Source organism: Lineus longissimus, chromosome 8 (genome assembly GCF_910592395.1).
Source record: "Lineus longissimus chromosome 8, tnLinLong1.2, whole genome shotgun sequence".
NCBI classification, from domain to species: domain Eukaryota; kingdom Metazoa; phylum Nemertea; class Pilidiophora; order Heteronemertea; family Lineidae; genus Lineus; species Lineus longissimus.
The window spans coordinates 7,651,386-7,671,157 of NC_088315.1; the positions used below are offsets into that span (position 1 = coordinate 7,651,386).

Below are 19,772 nucleotides of genomic sequence, written 5' to 3' on the forward strand. Positions count from 1 at the left end.
CAAGATTTTTAGGAAATACGCCTCGTTAGATCAGATACGAACTGTAAGAAGATCTGTTTTCCAATTCGATCGAGTGCTGCATTCTGCGGCCAAAACATTAAACTATAAGATTCCACAGTTTGTGGAGGAAAACTTTAAATGAGGCGCTCACGTATACTCTCTTAAAACAAACGAGTGAATTTCTCACTCTTTCAAAAGAGCTAATAGCTTTTCGCTCGAAAAGAGTGAAATTTATCTGATTATTCTAGGCCCTCGCTCTTTGGGTGACCAATCCACTCTTTCAAAAGAGCGGAGAATAAGAGCGGGGGACAACGAGCGGATTTTCGCGCGTCAGTCGGCAAACGAGCGAAAAAATGGCGCGCATTTCAAAAATCCCGTAAACAAATTGACATGAAAGAGCGAACTGAACCCATGACATTCGCCATCACTGAAGCGGCCACTGTCACCGATCGGGCCAAATTTCTACCGGTTTCGATTTTTAAAGGATTTATAAAGGGTAAATACTGAATTATTATCCACATATTATCAATGTAGAACAAAGTTAGCTGCAAAACTCATCTTAATTTGGATTTCATGTACAGTTTTGGACCCGATTTCTGTGGCGGGCTCAGAAGATTTCAGACGACAGCCATCGGCTGTACATCTTACACGTAGGCCATGTAGGCCTAAAACAGCCATTCCCCTGGGCATTTCCATGTCCTCTTCTAATTTTTAATAAGAACCAACTATGGCTTTGCATAATCCAGCCGCCGTCGTCTGCTAGGCCCTCATCATGGTGCACTGATGGCCCTCGCGGCAGGGCGTAATGATTGAGGAGTAGGGCAGCCGCAGGCTACAATGTACATTACACTGTGCTCCTGGCTTCTTACCAATTTTTTTCATAAAAGAGTCCTTTATTCATTTGCTGAAGGGATATAACACTTATTTTACTGCAATAGGCAATAAAAACTGGTGTCAAGAGTTATAATGGTCGCAAAACTGACGTAAGCGTAGGTCGGGGAAGTAGCTCAATCAGGAGTACCGTGGGTATCTGAACTATGGGTCGAGACGGAGTGGGTTCGATCCTCGGCAGAGGCGGATCCATATTTTTCAAATCTTTCATTTTCTATTAATGTTATTAGGGATTTTTTTTAGGGAAAAAGGGGAAATTAAGGAAAAATGTTTTTACTTTTTGATTCCAAAATGGTTTTTAATTTTGCAGTCTGTAAATAAATAAGTATAAAAAAGTAATGCCTTTTTTCTTGTCCATCCAAGGGGAAAGTACAGACCTTTTTGTACATAGACATTAGGTTTTAAATAGGGAAGTATTTCTATTTATAATACTTCCATACATCACTGTCATCGCAGACGCCAGATTCACAAGCATGCAAAGTCAATACATGTACTTAGTATTCATTATCTTAGGGCGAGGCCCCGTCCAAGATGGTCTTACGACATTAACATTCTCTGCAGCTGTACCAACTTGCATTTTCAGACTCTGAAGGCCATTGAAATGGAAGAACTCTCTGCAGTTTTAGAGAAGGAGGGATTTGGTCAAGAGTTGGTGGATACACTGAGAGGTATACATTTGCCCTTTGTTTGTCTATATTGGTAATTGCCATTACAAATCTTCACTTTACAAAAAGTCCCAACATGCCATTTTGCAAAACTGCACTTTGCGTCACATCCTACTTCAATCAACTCTAAACGTACAGGTTTTCTACTAGTATGCGAATTTATATCAATAATTGGTACGTATTTTCTAGAAGTGGGCTCCTGCTTTTTTGAACACAATACACAGAGTACTAGTAAGTATCTTATATCGATAGTAATTATTTTACCAATACAGGATAAATTTGCCAGCGTATACTGAATGACACAGGGTGATACGGTGCCACAATTTATTTTTTGCTCCACCCGGGCGCGATACCGGGGAACGATATCAGGGAAGGATACTGGCCGGCATTTCCCTGCACGTGCGGGGTAGGATACAGCTTTTAACTGTTGGAATGACGTCACTCTCTGGCGTCCCGCCGGCTTGTGACGTCGCTGACATGCATCGTGAGCAATGCAACCTGGGACATGTTTCGTCGATCAAAAGCAAAGAAAATTTTTTTTTAAATCGGTGAAGAGGAACAATTTTGTCTTCATCCTTCGTGTAGGGTACGAATACATATTTTTTCTCGCCAAGCCTCGGGGAGGATACAGACTCTCGGGGAAGAATACAGGGAAGGATACAGAAAAACCTATGTAATAACCCATAAGTATACTCTTTCCTGACTACTGACCAAAACACACTACTAGTATGTATATTTGCTAAATTATTTATTTACTAACCAATACACTACATGCAGCGGGTGTCAAAAAAACCCAACAATAATAGTTTACTTGATGTGTCTGACTCTGACTGTTGTATCAGGCGACTGATTTGAATCTGATGCAATTAACACCGATTTACATTGGCCAGTTGCCTCGCTGAGGTCTTCCGACTTCCTGAAGGCAACGCAATGTATATTTGGTAAATTGTAATTTATTCACTCAACAGTATGATGCTAGTTGCAGACCAACAAAAAACAGCAATAAAATAGTATACTTTGACATGTCTGAAAGTTATATTTGTATAGTGATTTGAATCTGATGCAATTCACACAGATTTACATTGGCCAGTTGCCTCGCTGAGGTCTTATGACTTCCTGAAGGCAACACAATATACATTTGGTAAATTGTAATTCATTCACTCAACAGTACCAACAAAAAACATCAACTAAATAATCTACTTTGAAGGGTCTGACTTTTACAGTAGACTGATTTGAATCTGATGCAATTTACACAGATTTACATTGGCCAGTTGCCTCGCTGAGGTCTTCTGACTTCCTGAAGGCAACACAATATACATTTGGTAAATTGTAATTCATTCACTCAACAGTACCAACAAAAAACAGCAACTAAATAATCTACTTTGAAGGGTCTGACTTTTACAGTAGACTGATTTGAATCTGATGCAATTTACACAGATTTACATTGGCCAGTTGCCTCGCTGAGGTCTTCTGACTTCCTGAAGGCAACGCAATGTATATTTGGTAAATTATTATTTATTCACTCAACAGTATGATGCTAGTTGCAGACCAACAAAAAACAGCAATAAAATAGTATTCTTTGACACGTCTGAAAGTTATATCAGTAGACTGATTTGAATATGATGCAATTTACACAGATTTTCAAAAGTTTATCAAAAACATGTCACTTATAAGCGAGATAAAATACCTTGAACAAAGACAACAATAACTTAATACCGGAATGACGACTATGATAACAATCACACATCTAGCTATCTAGGACAGTAAGTTGAACAGAGTGTTTTGATTTTGAAACTTAAAATCGAAACGCTTCATCAATGCAACATGCTTTCTTTCCTGATTGGACTGTCACATGGTTTCCACCCTCTTCAAGTTTCTTTTCTTCCTGGGGGTCTATCCAAAGGTCTGGTTGGAAGTATAATCTGAAAAGAAATAAGCTAGTTTATTGAAAGTGTCAGAATGATAGGAAAAAGTCATATCATCATATTATTATTACAGAAAAAGACCCAGACGCAATCATGTTAGGAATAGATGAAGCAAAAAGAAAGCGCAAGGCTGCCATGAATAAACGACATAGGGCAAATAAACGAAAACGGAGTGATTGTGACATTAACAAATTAACAGTTCATGCACATGACTTAGAAACAAGAGTTAAAGAAGGAGAGAAACGCTATCAGGCATGTTGTGAACTTCTCCGTAAAGAAAGGGCAAAGGCATTGTCAAACAGTCACTTTAAAAAAATTACAAGTACAAAAACTATCCAGGCCATTCATGATGGAAGGAATGGGCGGCAGCATGCAGAAAGCCGCAAACATGCTGTCAATGCAGTACTACAAAAACTAAACAAAAAGCCGATAGAATTTAGTAGCACAATGGTTGCCGTTGACCAGAAACCCAAATGGTCAGGAGCATATGGTCAAGTGTTTGTTGGACATGCACATATCCTGAATGGCATAAACGTTGCTGTTAAGAAGGCACTTGTTGGAACTCTCGAGTTAGAAACTAGGGTGTTGCTCCACCTACAAGGTGGCCACCCTGGGATACCATATTTGTTCGGCAGTATAGATATCAAAACAACAATCATGGAACTAGTAGCGCCTCACGACTGCACGGTTTCAGATTATGCCAAAACAGATGAATTCTCTACAGTACAGTGGCTAAGTATTATTTACCAAGTGACATGTGCGATACAATATATACATGGGAAGGGTATCCTACATAATGACATTCACGGCAGGAACATTGTGATTCACAAACTTAAGCTTTCACCCAAACTGATTGACTTTGGGAGTGCAACATTAACCATGTGTCCTAGAAAATACTACCTAAATAGTGATGAAAGAAAAATATACAGCGCACGCCACTCACACATTGCGTGGGAGCTGAGAAATCTAACAGGCCATGAACAGAGCGAACTTACTGATGTCTACTCCCTGGGAAAGGTGATACAGTTACTGATGTTCAATGTAAAAGACCTCTTGCCTCTTGGAGAGATTTGTTCCAAATGCTTGGACAAGACCACTGGCCGACGTCCATCAGCTGCCGAATTAGCAAGATGTTTAAAACAAATTATGTAAAGGTAAGCTCACAAACTACAATTTACTTTATTCCAGGAATGACTTCACAGTAACGCCTGTGTCCAGCTGCAACATGGCCATGGGATACACATGCTTTAAGTGTGGAAGAAATGACATAGGGTTACAGAACACTCGTGATCTCACCAACCACCTGAGACGAGTCCATAGCATCACCGGAGTTTTCGAATCTGAGAGCCTCATTTGTCAACAGAATGGCTGTAGACAGACATTTATTAAAATGAACTCATACTTATGTCACATTCGCAGAAAACACCCGCTTACCGGTATGATCAATGGGCAACCAAATGAAATCAATTATGAAAGAAGAAATGAACGCAATAATGATGATGGCGATGATGCTGATAGTGTTGGTGATGGAGGTGATGTTGATGAAGATGAAGATGACCAAGAAAATAATGCCAACGATAATGGGGAGGACCTTGGGCTTGACCCTGAAATTGAGTTCGAGAAAATACTGAAAAAAGTTGTCTCCTCGTTTATCCTAAAATTGAGGAGTAGTTCCACAGGAACGTTATCAGTTATCAAAGATGTAATCGATGGGGTAAAAACAATGTTTGACCTAACAGCCGACTCGATTGAACACCAGGTTAGAAATGTTGTTCAAGTGAGTTCCTTGAATTGCCCGGAAACTATTTGTGAAACCCTTGGAATGGCTGCTGAAGATGATGTTTTTGTGGCAAACGTAGTTGAACTGTTTGGAACCAAATACACCAGAAACTGGTTCCTCATCATTGATATTGAAAAGGACACAGAGTCACCAGTGTTTGGGAACATTGAACACATTCTAGTTGTTGGAGAAAACAATGTGCATTTTGTTGTAAACCAGTACAAAACTACTGCATTTCATGGACACTTTCAAGCATTTTCGGTTGAACCAGCCGTACCAACAGCCTACAGCATGCACACAATTGACACAATTCTTGATTATGTTCCGCTGTCAAGCCACACATCGTACGAGGCAAATTCACCAACATTCGTACCAATGAGATACAACGTTTACAGGTAGCTTTTCAGAGTTGTTTCTCAAACTTTTTTACTTTAGAAGAAAATAATAGTGAATGATCATAACTGCATGTTCAAACTAAACATAAAGTTTGTTCGTATAGCTGATCATAGTTTTCATTCAATAGATTTTCTTCTCAAACTTAACATCTTTTAGACTAATATCAAAGTATTGCAGAATCAAGTCCTCTGCAATGCTTTTTTGATAATATTAGTCTAAAAAAATGAAAGTCATTATTACATTATTGACTACTTACTTGTGGCCACTGAATATTGCGATGATACTGCTTCACTGTATAACCTGCTGTGTCGCACCAATCTGTGAGCCGGACGTGCCTTAAATCAAAATAGCATCTGTGATTAATAAAAGCAGATCACAATGATGGCATAAAAAATTCTACATTCATTATAATAAAGTGAGCCAATGAATTATCATTTTTTAATGCAAGCGTGAATTCTTTTTTATATTATTAGACAAAAACTCTAACCCGCTCAGATTATCACATTTTAGGCTTCTCAATTACAGTGGAACCTCCCTTAGAATGAAGAGATTATCTGTCCAATTGTAAGTAAGTACATGTATGTGCATGTAAAGCTCATCTTCATTTCAGAAAATGATATCGACAGTATGGAAATTTTGAAGACACTGGACGAGGGCGATATGAAGGAATTGGGTATTACATCATTTGGCAAAAGAAGGAAATTAGCAATTTTTATAAAGACACATCAGAAACCAGACAATCCACCAACTGACATGAGTGAGGGACCCGTAAATGTTGAAGTGGATGGTGCCACAGGATTGATCTATTATGCGGTAAGATTATTATAATATTAACTCCTCATTTCTTTTTTCAATATTATTATATTGTTTCTGATCAAAGTGACCTTTTAAGATGAACATTTGAAGTGATCATGTCACTGTCAGCTCTCATTTCAAGACATTTTAACTGATATACTGATGTCACAGTTTTACCCCCCCCCCCCCCCCCCCCCCCCAGGAAGGGTGTCCTGGTACCTAATTGTATAACAACTCATCAAAATATTTGTTGTCCATTTCTCATGTTCTTTTTAAAAATGAAAATCATTATTGAACCACAGCATGCAGAGGTGGCTTTTGGACTCTGGCAGCTGTATGTAAGGATCTCTGTAGTGTGCACAGTATACAAAGTTCTTTTCAAACTAAAGGTAACTCCTGATGATAACACAAACAGTGGGACATTTGACTCATTGGCAACTACATCTACGAGCGGGACGAATACGACATCATTAAAACGCAAGTCAAATCTCAAGCCAGTAAGTATTCAAAGGTAGCTGTTGGAACAATTAAACACGAAACAAGAAAGAAATAAGTCTATCATCATTGCCTGTCACCTGAGGTCCTGGTTTCGATTAACAGTCGGTCCTGGCACACTCATGTGATAGAAAGGGTGACTCCCTTCGACCTCTTGGGTCTCTAGTTTCCTCACATTTTATTACAATTGCCCAATTTTGTAGAGCTAATAATGCCTTAGCTGATGCTTATACTCAAAACCAAACTCTGTCTCTTTAATAGCAAGGCTATTGGGTTTTATAAGATAAAAGTACCTTGGTAAAAGACACAAAAGATGAAACAGTGGTAATCGTAATTCTTCTACAAAATGTAACAGGTCAGCTGAACCCACAACCTACTGATTATGAGGCCGACACTCTAAACCATTATGTATGACACTCATCTCCGTTGGCCAGTCTGATGAAACATTAGTGACATCAGACGGGACTTCACTACCCTATGGTTGTTCATAAAATTTATTAGTATCATTGGTACTTGTCATCATCAGCAACGCTGGCGATTGTTCCAACAATTTGTATCCATGTTTCAGGAATTTTCACTCAGAGAAGCAGTTCAGCGTACCCGGGGGAAAAAGGTCATTGAAGACCTTGAGAAAGATGTCGTAAATAATCAAACCCGGACCATCTTAATTCAAGTTGCAGTGCAAGAATTAGTTGATCAAAGAGGCCCGTAAGTATAATATACATGTATTTATATTGAAACGCAATGCAAACATGCAGATTGCCTCCACTGGATATGCACGCCCCAAAGCCAAAACTTTACCCCAAAATGAGTATGCATACCTTGGCTTCCATGCACTTCTTTCGAGAACATAGGAGAATTGCCTTGCAAAAACAATACAACAGGGGAAAGAAATTTTTGGGCAAAGCTGAAGCCAAAACGTGTCCTCCAAAATACCAAGATGGCTTCCACCTTTAAAATCACAATGAAGTCTAAAACATTTATTCCCATTTCTTGCAGATACCCAACTGCTAATGAAAAAACTGCACTGGCAGTAGCAATTATTGACCAGTTCCCAAAACTGAAGGCAAATGTTGCAGGTTCTAATGGATGCGTGAGTAGGCCAACAGTTCGAATTCTGTTCACAATGAACAATGCATCCGACACCATATCATCCTTTGGAAATCATCGTCTCATTGGTCACGAATTTAGTGTACTAAATCCCTTGTCATTTTTCCTAATAGCTCACCAACAAAAACTCACAACTAATATTATCACAGGAATTACTTTCAGTGGAACCTTTAAAAACTAAAAATAACAACTTAGCAACTTGAATGGCAGGGTTGAGGATGATCTGCTGGGCAGGAGCTTGGCAATTGGCTTTTTATACTATGGCATATTTTAATTACAGGAACACCTATACAATAATGGTCATGGCTTTATAGAGTACCGTCTAAAAACCATCCGCAAGTCCCTAAACTCCTCAGAAAAGAAATATAAAATCAAAACTGAAACTGAAAGAGCACCAACAAAGAAACTGGCAGCCCCCAAAACAACAACCGAAACGACACCCGCACCAGAACCAGTACTGTCACTGGATCAGATGGAGAAGGTAATATTATCACCATAAATATTCCCAATATCATTTGCAAAAGGCAGCAATTCCAGTTTGGAATGGTCTGTTGTCTTGCACCAAGTCACAAGGGAAATCAGTGTCAGAGTTATTTTTATACTTTTGTTCTAAGATTGAAGCTGCACAACTCGGTGTCAATGCATGAAGTACTTTGTGTAAAACGACGTTCCTTTAAATCCTTCAAATTCGTGAAAGGCTAACTTAGCCAGGTTTTACATCGAGCTGTCGTCTTCAAAAAGAACCTATTCTAGTAGTGGTCATAACGAGAAGAGACAATTTTTTTTGACAATTGGACTTGGAGTTGTAGTTCAACTATATGTTAGTGGGTCAGTTTTTTCACAAGCATTCATTCAACACAAACTTGCTTTGAAGTGTATATTTTTTGATTTGCAATATCTGCGATATTTTTAAGATTTTTCAAAATTCCTATTTTTTAGTTTGACTGGATGAAATACACTCCCCCCACCAGGGAAAATGAGGAAAGTATCAAGGAAGTGTTTAAAGAGACCTATGAAGACAGAAGGAGAATGGTCAGCAATCTGACACCTGCTGCTGTGATGGACCGGCTGCCAAGACTGCTTGATATGCCTGAGCTGGTAAATATTTTAAATACAATGCCAGCAAATAGTCATCAGGTTGGAAGAGGGCAATGACGTCTAGAATAAGAATAGTAATTACTATTGGTAGAGGAAAAGAGTATTTACCAGATTAAGAACTAGTAAATTGACAAGTAAAGGTCTATATTTCTTATTCACAATCTTTACATGAGCCTTTTACTTAAAAAAAGGTTACACAATGGCAATGAAACAAACAGTACAACATCATCCAACTATGGGCAGTGAATCATTGGTTCTGCTCTCTTCCCAAATGTATGAATCATACTTGCTGTCATTGCACTATTGAATTGGGCATCTCGATTAAGCGGCATCAGTTTTAAAAAAGGAAGAATAATCAGGCTATTTACAGACGCAACACACCATACTAGACAAAAGTTAACTAGACCTTTGGTCCATAATCCATTTAATATTTTCCAGATCAATATGGAATTTAACAAGATGTTTCCCGCAAAACCGAATGATGCTTTCATAAGAAAGATGGGCACCAAGTACACGCCGAAAATAATCTCTTATGCTCAAGCATTAGCAAAGAAGCCGATGGCAGATCTGCTTGCCACTTATAAAGATGGTGATCGTAAGTAAATTATCATGATGTCCAAATAAGTCTTAATACTAAAATCTACCGCCGAACTGCTAAATGAAATTTTCAATCAGTTTTAGAGTTGCAAAAACTGTCGTTCCTCCAGACATCATAATTCTCAAGGGTGGAAAACAGTTTTTGAAAAATTTTCTTTTATTAGCAAAATTGCCTCAGAGAAAGGAACATATTGGAGAAAAAAAACCTCAATTGTTTCAGAAAACACTGTTCTTCACAAAAATTTAACTTTCAGTCTGTTTTAGTTATGGAAGATACTTTGCACCCAAAACAGGAATGGTATCAAAGTAAATCGTCAGTCAGCTAAGTTCACGAAATTCCTATTTCAGAAAGCTTGTGTGCCTTGCTTTTACTGGTGCAAGTATTTCCACCCAACAATTCACAAAACAAGCGAAAGGCTATGAAGGGCGAGGTGGTTTCGAATGAAACATGCAGCAGAGCAGATGCGGATAGCTATCTCATCCAGTTCTTCCCAGTAAGTGCCTACCCCCGGTAAATGCTTTTCATTCCGAAAATCAATAACAAGGTTTTGACTATAATTACTAGTATGTACCCATACCTGTAGGAGTACTATTAGTATTAATAATTAATAGAACGTGTCAATCATGCCGAATTTGAGTTCTGGTGCACCAAAGTTCAAACAAAAGCTTTGCTAATAACTCAAAACAAACAAAACAAAACAATACAATGCACAAAGTTTTAAATACAAATATTTTTTGTACCTATAAAAGGCATAGATTTGGTTCATATGGAACACGAATTTGCCCCCAACTCATGTAATCTTTGAAATGCAATTTTATGGCCAACTCACTCAGGTTTTCGCTTAAAGATTTGATTTTGCTATGAATGTGACTGACCAACTCCAAATGGTGGGATGATGTGAACTAACTATACAAACCTTGTTCTTACCATTCTTTCCTCAGGGTTGATTGTCAATGTTTAGCGACAGATAAAATGACGTAAAACTGATGCAGAGAGTATCACTTAGGTTCCTGTCTTCAGTTACATTAAACCTGTGCTGTCGAAGAAGTCTATTCTGATTTCAAACTACAAAAAGATGCAAAAACGGAAAATTTAAGTAATGATGTAATGTAAGCAGAGTAGGCAACAAAAAGTATGCCTATACAAAACATCACAGGCCTCCACCTATCAGGAGTGACTGAAATGCCAGGGGAAATGATGTGCTAACCTGCCGTCAGTGTCACGTCACTGAAATGAGTAGAGTACAAGATTCAAGAATGAAGAAGGCGTGGATAAGGCCAAAGCTATTAAGCCATAATAATTTCATTCATGGATCAATTCGGCTGAGCAGGAGAAATAGGCCTATTTTACACAAATTTGAATTTTTTTGAATATTTCAAGATATCAGTAGTTGAAAGCTGAGAGAATTAATCAGCATGGGTACCATCTGATCTCACTAAAAGAGGGCAGCACAACATTGACATGACCTATGTGTGTGGGGCCACGTGCTCTCGGTGCTCTTTGAGAAGCCTGTATTCAAACAGCGATTGTACAACAATGGGGAAATTTATAGGATGCCAGACATGATCTTTAATTTCTATACATACTAATCTTTTCCTAATCCTATAGTACTTACCAGTCTGCCCATTTCATTAGGTTTAAAACCAAGTGTTTTCCCCCGACTGCACCGATCGTCCGAATTCAGATAATCAGATGGTGTCAAAAGTAGCGAATGCGCACGCACCAGTCACTGACAAGTCACGTCATGGCGCGGGTAAATTCAAATCTCCTTACAACACAATACAAGGGGAAAGTTGGGAAAGCCCAAATCAAAGTCATTCATTCAATGACAATCGTCACGCAAACGTCAACAAACCATGCCACTTGTTGAAAGCCTTATCATTCAAAAAAGAAATTGCAACTTATGAGTTGGTAATTGAGAGTAAAGTTTCTTTCTCTTGGCTAAATAGTAATAATAATCAGCCCCCCCCCCCCCCCCCCCCCCCAATCACTGCACGGACGAATCCCGGAGGCGGATTTTTCGGTTGTGACATTGTCTTCGTCATTTATACACACATTATACTTCATATCCAGTGTTTTCCTTTTACGCACAGGTGCCTTTTATTTCGTTGTCTTCTTTATCATGTAACTGTTTTAATTTGATTGCTCTATCAAACTATACTAGAAAAGAAGTGACCGTAAGGCTGGGTTACATCGATTCCCAGTCCAGTCCCATGCGGCATAATGAAAGAGTGTATTGTCAATGGTGTGTTCACGTATATATACTTTATTAATAATTATTATTTTACATTTCATTTTAGGTTGGCAGCGACATAGACGTATTGGCCAAGCAGATTGATGCAACCAAGTACACACAGCCAATCATAATTGGCATTGGACCAAGAATTAGACCGGTCCAGTACTTCATAGTGGTTGACTTCCAGCCAATTCAAGCGGGGTCAACCATTATTGAAGCATTTGACATGCTTTTTAAAGTGCATTACGTCTTTGACGTTCATTTCGCGCCCCAACTTGATAACTTCTATGGTCTTTTTCAGACAGTTACCTATGCTGTGGTGGCAAAACCAATGAAGCCACAGCTGCTTTCGGCAGTTAGTGCCATTGGTCTCCAGTAGACCCATATCTATTTACAGTTGTGCTCATGAGTATTCATATCCCTGTTTATTTTACCTTATTCCTATGGTGAGCCGATTTCGGCTTTCACTACATGGCATATCATCTAACAGTGTTTATATCTCGAATTTACCAAAAGCTTTTCGAAGTATTTCAAATTATCGTGAAAATATCAAAATATCAAATATCATGAAAATCCTACTTTTTAAAAACTCAATGATATTTGTGAAAAATTGCTGGGCACTGAAAGTATGTGTCTCCTTAGATGGATATTGAAGGATGTTTTTATAAATCTTGCCTCATCTTGCCTCATGATATTTGACCCTCAGTGAGCATATCGACCCTTAATAAAACACGAATAAAGCTCTTATTTGTGGATTTTTTTGGGTGAAAATGACATGATCTGCTTTTGAAATTGAAATCAGTCCAAAATGGATTGGACTGATTTCAATCTTCTTCCTGGCTGTATTATACAATGTGCATTATCAGGATTATACAGGATATAATCTAATGAAATTAAGAATAATCCGAAGATCTAGTATTGTCAAATCGTATTTTTTGTAAATTGAATACCAGAGGATGATCATAGGCCGCATTGTTATACAACGGATTGCATTGAAAATTGATATTTATTGTTCAGCAATTTCAAGCGCCTGGGGAATCTGATGACGGTTTACGATTTGGTCTTAGTCTCGGACAATACATGTATATATAAATGATGTTAGGCAAATTTCTGTAGTACATTGCAGGTTTTGTGTTATGAATTCTGGTGTTGTTCAATTTGATAAAATAAGTACTACGGTGTGTAAGGAACACAATGGATTATAAATCTTATATATTATATATCTTTATAATACCTCCATGGGAACACTAAGGTGTTACTTAAATGATGGTGTTGTGTGAATGTTAACTGAATTATGGCGCCAGCTATTTCGGGGCTGAGTTGATGTTATTAAGTATACTAATACTAGTATTCAGTGACGAGGAACATTTCGACCTAATGCTAAAATGAAAAAAATGAAAACTATGAGGTTTCATGGCATCAGGATCAGCTCCATGTTGAATTTTCAGAATGTCCATTTTCTCGTCTTTCCTAGCATGTACGATAAATGAATCGATCATGTATATCTCTCTCGTTGCACACCACGGTTTTCTAAAACTTCAATAAAAAAGTCATAACGTTTCAAAGCATTCGATTGTGTTTGTTTCGTTTACTGAATCAATCCCGAGGCCGCTTCGAACTGCACCGCTGAATATTATACTACAAGCAGCAGCTGTAATGCTACCAGGTGAGCTGATAGCCGGTCTCCGCTTTCGTTCGAGCATGGGAACGGCATCAGTAACTCTCCTGAACTCTCCTGGACTTACTTGCAAGAAGTGTGTGACTGATAACCTTTTCAGCGCAAATTGGCTCGTTAAAAGAGCGATCATGCACTTCCAACGAGTGAAATTATTCGCTCGTTGAGGAAGGGCCCGAGCGAATTATCGAGAGAATAATTTCACTCGTTTGAAGTGCATGACCGCTCTTTTAACGAGCGAATGGAAACTTTGATCACTCTTTCAAAGAGCGAATGGAAACTTTTATCACTCGGGACCATTCCTAAAAGAGCGAATGCTTTCACTCTTTCAACGAGCGAATTTCGCTCGGTTTTAGCTCTTTAAAAGAGCGAATAGTTTCACTCTTTCATAAGAGCGAATTTCGCTCTGTGAAGAGCGATCACTAATATAGCTCTTTCAAAGAGCGAGAATTCGCTCTTAAAGAGCGAGAATTCACTCGTTTGTTTTTAGAGAGTATTAGGCCTACATGAAACTTCACTAAATGTTAGATTTTTTTCAGCGGACCTCCCATTTGCTAATGGGAATTTGCTTGGTACGTTCAATAAATGAATAAGAACGAAATACTCCTCCCATTTATTTGATAGTTGTGGTTCATTTTTTTTTGCATGAGAACCGGGTTGTTATAGTTTTTGCTCTACAAGAGATGACCCGCGTTGGATGTTGTTTAGTACGGAACTATAGTAGTAAATAGTCATATGAGGATGCGTCTTGCTGCCAGGAAGCAAAAGTCTGATTGTAGGAATCCTGTTAAATTAAGTAAATTAACAGAGGTTTACGCTCTGCATCAAGAGTCACCCAGCTTAAGCCTGCACCACACGGTGAAAATTTGCGTGATGCAAGTGACACGCGTGCATGTTGCGACAGGCAAATTCTCACTGTGTGGGGTCGTTTTTTGCTGCATATCTTCCCTCGCGAGTCGAGACGCAGCCGATCTAGCATGTTTGATATTTTCTCGACACGCGAGGAAGTTAATCACCGTGTGGGGGCTACCTGCAGCAATGTTGCGCGAGTTCGACGAATCACAACAAGCAGATCGGTCACATGATTTATAGGTCAGTCACATGATATCAAAATGGCAGCTCCCATTGAGTCGACAGCAATTCAGCAATTAGATTTGCATAGGCCCCCTTATCCTCTCTTCTCTGAATCCATGGCCTTGTCCAAAGACTACGGTCCACGCGGCGCCACCTCCGCCGCCGCCTCCGACGGAGTAACAGCAGGAGAATAAGGGCAATTTGGTCTTCTTGGTCCATAATACTTCTCATAGGATTTGACAGTTCCCGGGCGCTGCCATTTTGGTATCATGTGACTGACCTATAAATCATGTGACCGATCTGCTTGTTGTGATTCGTCGAACTCGCGCAACATTGCTGCAGGTAGCCCCCACACGGTGATTAACTTCCTCGCGTGTCGAGAAAATATCAAACATGCTAGATCGGCTGCGTCTCGACACGCGAGGAAGATACGCAGCAAAAAACGACCCCACACAGTGAGAATTTGCCTGTCGCAACGTGCACGCGTGTCACTTGCATCACGCAAATTTCACCGTGTGGTGCGGGCTTTATTCCCTCCAAAGACGCGAATCCGGTACGACGAGAAACACTTTGGTCACGCGGCGGCGGCGGCGGTGGCGCTGTATTGTGGAATAGCCTGCCTGCAGTCATACGTCGATTGGACAATTTGTCTCTCTTTAAAAAGGCGGGTTAAGCGTCAGCTTTTCCGAGAGCATTTTCAAATTGATAACTTCTTCTCAGTGGTAAAGCGCCTTTGAATCATTCTTCTGAAAAGGGCGCTTTAAAAATAAGGTATATACATTATGTACGCGGTACACCCAAGTAGTATATGGGCTACTTGGGGAAAATTATGAACTTTTGACCTAGTGACCTACTGACCTACTGACCTACTTTGTGTATGAGAAGTTTGAAAGTTGACCTGACCTAGTGACCTAGTTTGGATATGGTGTAAAATCTCCAGAGTGGGTCATGGCCTAGTAACCTACTTTGGATATAGTGAAATATCCAAAGTGGGTTATGACCATGGCCCATATTGGAGTAACGTTAAAATATCCAAAATAGGGTATGTAGAGGTCATGGTCACATCATCAAAGTAGAGTTTGAAGATCAGTGTTGCAACTAGTTCAATCGTTCACAATTCTTCCCCAAGTAGCCCATGCTACTGTTTTTTATTTTTTGTTAAAGCATTGTACATGATATAAAATAATAAAAATGGCATTAGTAAAAACAAATAACCATAGCACAGCATGCATATTTTAAACATATTATACAAACCAAAAAGAGGAAAAGTATATTCCAACTTGCTTCTCTTTTCCTATCATGCACAAAAGTGATATTAATAATATTCCGATACTAGTCAATATATGATCAAGAGCTAAATAGTCTTCCAAATGCATTGTGTAGGCATTGTCCACAGGTAAATATTTACATGATAGTCTAAGTAATCCCATGCAAGTCTGTATGAAGTGCTAACAAATTTCACTCTGCAATCCTTTATGTTGAAAAAACAGTACTGTACACCTTTTTGAATGTTTCATACGCACATATCCATATATAGTCTTACTGAATGTGGTCCGTTTTAAATCCTCCCGATGCAACAATGGCATTCTCTTTGTCTTCTTCTCTTTCCTCCTCCTCCTCATCAGCAACAATACCATCATCGTCATCGTCAGCCTTTTCAATCGACTTAATTTCAGCGATAAGTTCATCAGTCCAATCGTTAAAAGCTCTATTCAACAGATATCTTGGCGTGCGGTTTATTTCAATGCCCAACCCCAGTGCGGTTTCTGCCAGGCGAAGGGTGAAATAAAGAATACTGGTGCTCTTTTTCAGGTTGTCTAGATGATTCCTTCGAATCTGTTTCTGACATTCAGCAAAGTCTTCCTGCATGCAGCAAACATGATCTGTTTGACTAGGCCAATCATTCAGGCATCCATCACACTCAAGATCCACGAAACCTTGACCGATCTTTGAAAGGTACAGCCCTAGTACCTGAATAGTGAGTCGACCGAGTGGAGTTATTTTCAATGAATCCTCACATGTGTGTTCTTTAAACTTGCTCGACATTTCCCTCCATTGAGGGACGCTCAGGAACACACCACATTTAGTCGGCCTGAAAAGAGTTGCTTGCGATTTTTCGGAATCTTTCTCAGGATCGTTGTCATTGCTGATGAAAAAACGGCGAATGTCAACATTCATTTTATTGTTAAAGAATCTCGTTTGAACAAATATGTGGTCCTCCAGAGTCCAACGTTCCTCATGACTTTCGACGATCCTTTTATCGATGGTATCCACGAGATTCTTCAGATTCAGGAAACCCGTTTTACTGAGACGGATCCATTTTGTACCATAGGAGAATGTAACACCTCTTTCATCGGATCGGATCCGCAATTCAGTCTCTTGTTCTACACGACTCGAGCATTGTGGCAGCATTTCTTTTTCCCTCTCATTGAACGGAGTACGCGCTGCAGCTTTCCTTGCCTTCTTTGGTGCACTAGGAGCGTTTGAGAGATCGAGGACTGTAGACCGTACCCCTCTTCGCCTGGTTACTTTCGGAGTTTCCATGATTGTTTCATTCTTCGCAGGTGACTTGGTCTGGGTGGACGTTACTTTATCCATTTCAGCGTTGTTTTTGTGGTTTTTGTTGGTAGTTTGGTTCTCCATTCTCTTGCACTTGCAGGTTTTGAAGTGAATGTGAGCACTCATGGCGTTTTGTCCTTATATATTGCACGTGACTGATGAAAGAGTGATTGTGATTGGTCGACGTCATTTGGGTAACGAATTGTGATTGGTTGCTGTTAATGAGGTCAGTAGAACAAAGATTGACCTCATTCATATAAGTCCTTGACCTTGAAACTATTTCACACTAGTTGCAATCGATAACTGATTCCTAAGTTCTGAGGAGATTTTATGATCAGGGTTTTGTCCTTGTTGACATGTCCTGTAATACGAATCATAATATTCAGCAATTCCACCTTGTCCTTCTACAAAACTTAGAAGCAATGTTATGGCTTCTGCCGATAAATGAAGAATCCTCCAAACTTCAGGTGGTATGTTTATCTTTTTTTCACCATCATCGATCTGAATCCTTATTTGCTCCTTTTCCTTCCAAATTGCGAGGATGATCTTCGGTGTTAAGTACAAAACCATACTTGCGGACTTCTGTTTAGACCTGGCCTCAGCTTTCTGTTTCTTTTTCCCATCATTATGTTGTTCTTCCTCCATCATCACTTCAACTGAGCGTTTATCGTTCCAAGTTAACTGAGCTTGTGCCATGACCTAGTGCCTAATATCCAACTATCAACAGACATATTCATTTTATATAATTTTCATAAGCATTTCTTTGCTTTGATTGGTTGTTGATAACAGAATTATGCAAATGTTCTCTTTAGAAACCTTACAACCTTTTTATCATTAATTTCAAGATCATTTCGAAATCCGGATAAGATGTTCTTTAGAGAGTAACCTAGTGATTTTTTCACCAAGAAGTACAGACAGTATTGACCGCAAAGCAATGAGAAAGGATATTGTAAAACTTTGCTGGAGTATGTCCACCAGGAAGTATTTCTCTTTAAAAATTTAACGATGAGTTTACTTCTTGGCGGTAAACCATACGAATCAAAGAATGTTGCCTTGCACTTACCATCGAACCATATAGCTAACCAGTGTTCACCTTCTTTTCTCATTGGATGTGTATTAATTATGTATGCTGAAGGATAACTATCAACAAATGTAGGTATCTGATCTAGGGCATACACACCTTTGAAATATTTTCGCAATTTCGGGTGTAATTTTGCTACTTTAATCAAATCTAAAGTATTCATTGGAAATCCTTGATGATATTTCTTGCACGATCAATTTCTATTACGTTATCGAATTCGGCATAGACATAAACGGATGTAGTTTCTGTCAAAGCCTCCTCAAATTTCAGATCTAGTCGAAGGTTTCCCTCTTTTACTAGATGAACATGATCACCATCCTCTTTATCTGGTGACAAGTCAAAAACCCAAAGACTGTACCCTTTTCTGAAACTTTCTCTTGTAATATCGTTGCCAATATCGTCGTGAACCTTTCCAGTATCTGTAAACAATGTCATGTATGATCTGATGTATCTATTATTTGTTCCAAAAGATGGTGTCAATGGTTGTGCAGGATATGTGCGACTATTTGCTTCAACGCTTATGAAATTAAGATTATTGTGTTTAAGATTGAATGGATTTTTATTCTTTGCACCCACCAATGCAGCATTATCTGTCATGAAAACAATTACTCGCCTTGGTACTTGACCTAAATATACGTTATCTCGAGTCACAGTTTGCGTGCCCGCATTAACTGAGAATGTTTTCACCTCAACTCTTCTAATGGGGTACTTAGCATTACTGGTATTAAGAGCTTTTGCATGGGCGGTTAATACAGCAGGGTTAGGCTTGACTTGTTGAACAAGAAGAACAGCTTTCTTTATTTTTGTCACTTCAGTGCCTACATCAGACATGAGGTTGAAATTATTCTTTGTACGATTCAATCTTAATTTCAAATCTACACCATTCAGCAAGTAACGACTCTGATGACATAAATCAAGGTGTAACCTTCCAAACATGTCTAACTGTCTGCTTTTCGCTATAAATTTTGCTCTTGTTTTGAAACCGCCATTAGTGTCTGCTCCGGCTGGGTCGTTTTTCTCAAATTTGCCAGGGTCATCGGCAAACCAAAGTGCCGATTGTAGCTGACTCCTCTTTGCCTCTAGACCGTACGATAATAAGGTTTCTATGTAGGCTCTGTATGGGTAAGTGTTGTTAGAGGACGTGACTAATTGACCATTTAATGACAGGTCAATCTGACTAAATAAGGAATGAAAAAAATAGTTGACTGGTCCAACCTTTTCATTTTCATCCAAGTTAGTGCCATCGCTTTTGGTGACTTTCACCTCCAGATAAAGGTACGTTTTAGCCAAATCGATGTACTCATCACCACGATTAGAGATGAAAAATTCTATTGGCGTATCATCATCTAATGACCCCAAAGGTAGATATTCAACATGCTGCGCTTTTTCAATGC

General features: G+C 39.1%; 2 protein-coding genes and 1 long non-coding RNA gene across 4 annotated transcripts in view; 2 read left to right on the forward strand and 1 right to left on the reverse strand.

The window, feature by feature from the left end:
* The window catches only part of LOC135492647 (photoreceptor-specific nuclear receptor-like), a 58,039-nt gene that overhangs the window by 7,034 nt on the left and 31,233 nt on the right, over positions 1-19,772 (forward strand). The gene's annotated exons all lie outside the window — the stretch shown is intronic.
* Positions 2,281-11,554, reverse strand: LOC135492805 (uncharacterized). Of its 2 annotated transcripts, none has more exons than XR_010448122.1 (3): positions 11,369-11,554; positions 10,670-10,818; positions 2,281-3,478 (listed from the first exon to the last, which is right to left on the reverse strand). It is a non-coding gene; the product is annotated as an uncharacterized LOC135492805 (long non-coding RNA). The 2 variants fall into 2 exon arrangements; XR_010448121.1 differs by lacking the exon at positions 2,281-3,478 and adding an exon at positions 5,920-5,992 and having other exon boundaries at positions 11,369-11,552.
* On the forward strand, positions 9,644-13,151 carry LOC135492803 (uncharacterized). Its single transcript, XM_064779449.1, has 3 exons — positions 9,644-9,750; positions 10,101-10,246; positions 12,054-13,151. The coding sequence occupies exons 1-3, from the start codon at positions 9,654-9,656 to the stop codon at positions 12,366-12,368; spliced, it is 558 nt and encodes a 185-aa protein (XP_064635519.1). The 5' UTR covers positions 9,644-9,653; the 3' UTR covers positions 12,369-13,151.

Excerpts from the sequence above, each read along its gene's own strand:
- LOC135492803 (XM_064779449.1), top strand. The coding sequence starts at position 9,654 with ATGGGCACCAAGTACACGCCGAAAATAATCTCTTATGCTCAAGCATTA. Across the intron at positions 9,751-10,100 it reads CACTTATAAAGATGGTGATC|AAAGCTTGTGTGCCTTGCTT; the intron begins GTAAGTAAATTA and ends TTCCTATTTCAG. Across the intron at positions 10,247-12,053 it reads ATCTCATCCAGTTCTTCCCA|GTTGGCAGCGACATAGACGT; the intron begins GTAAGTGCCTAC and ends ATTTCATTTTAG.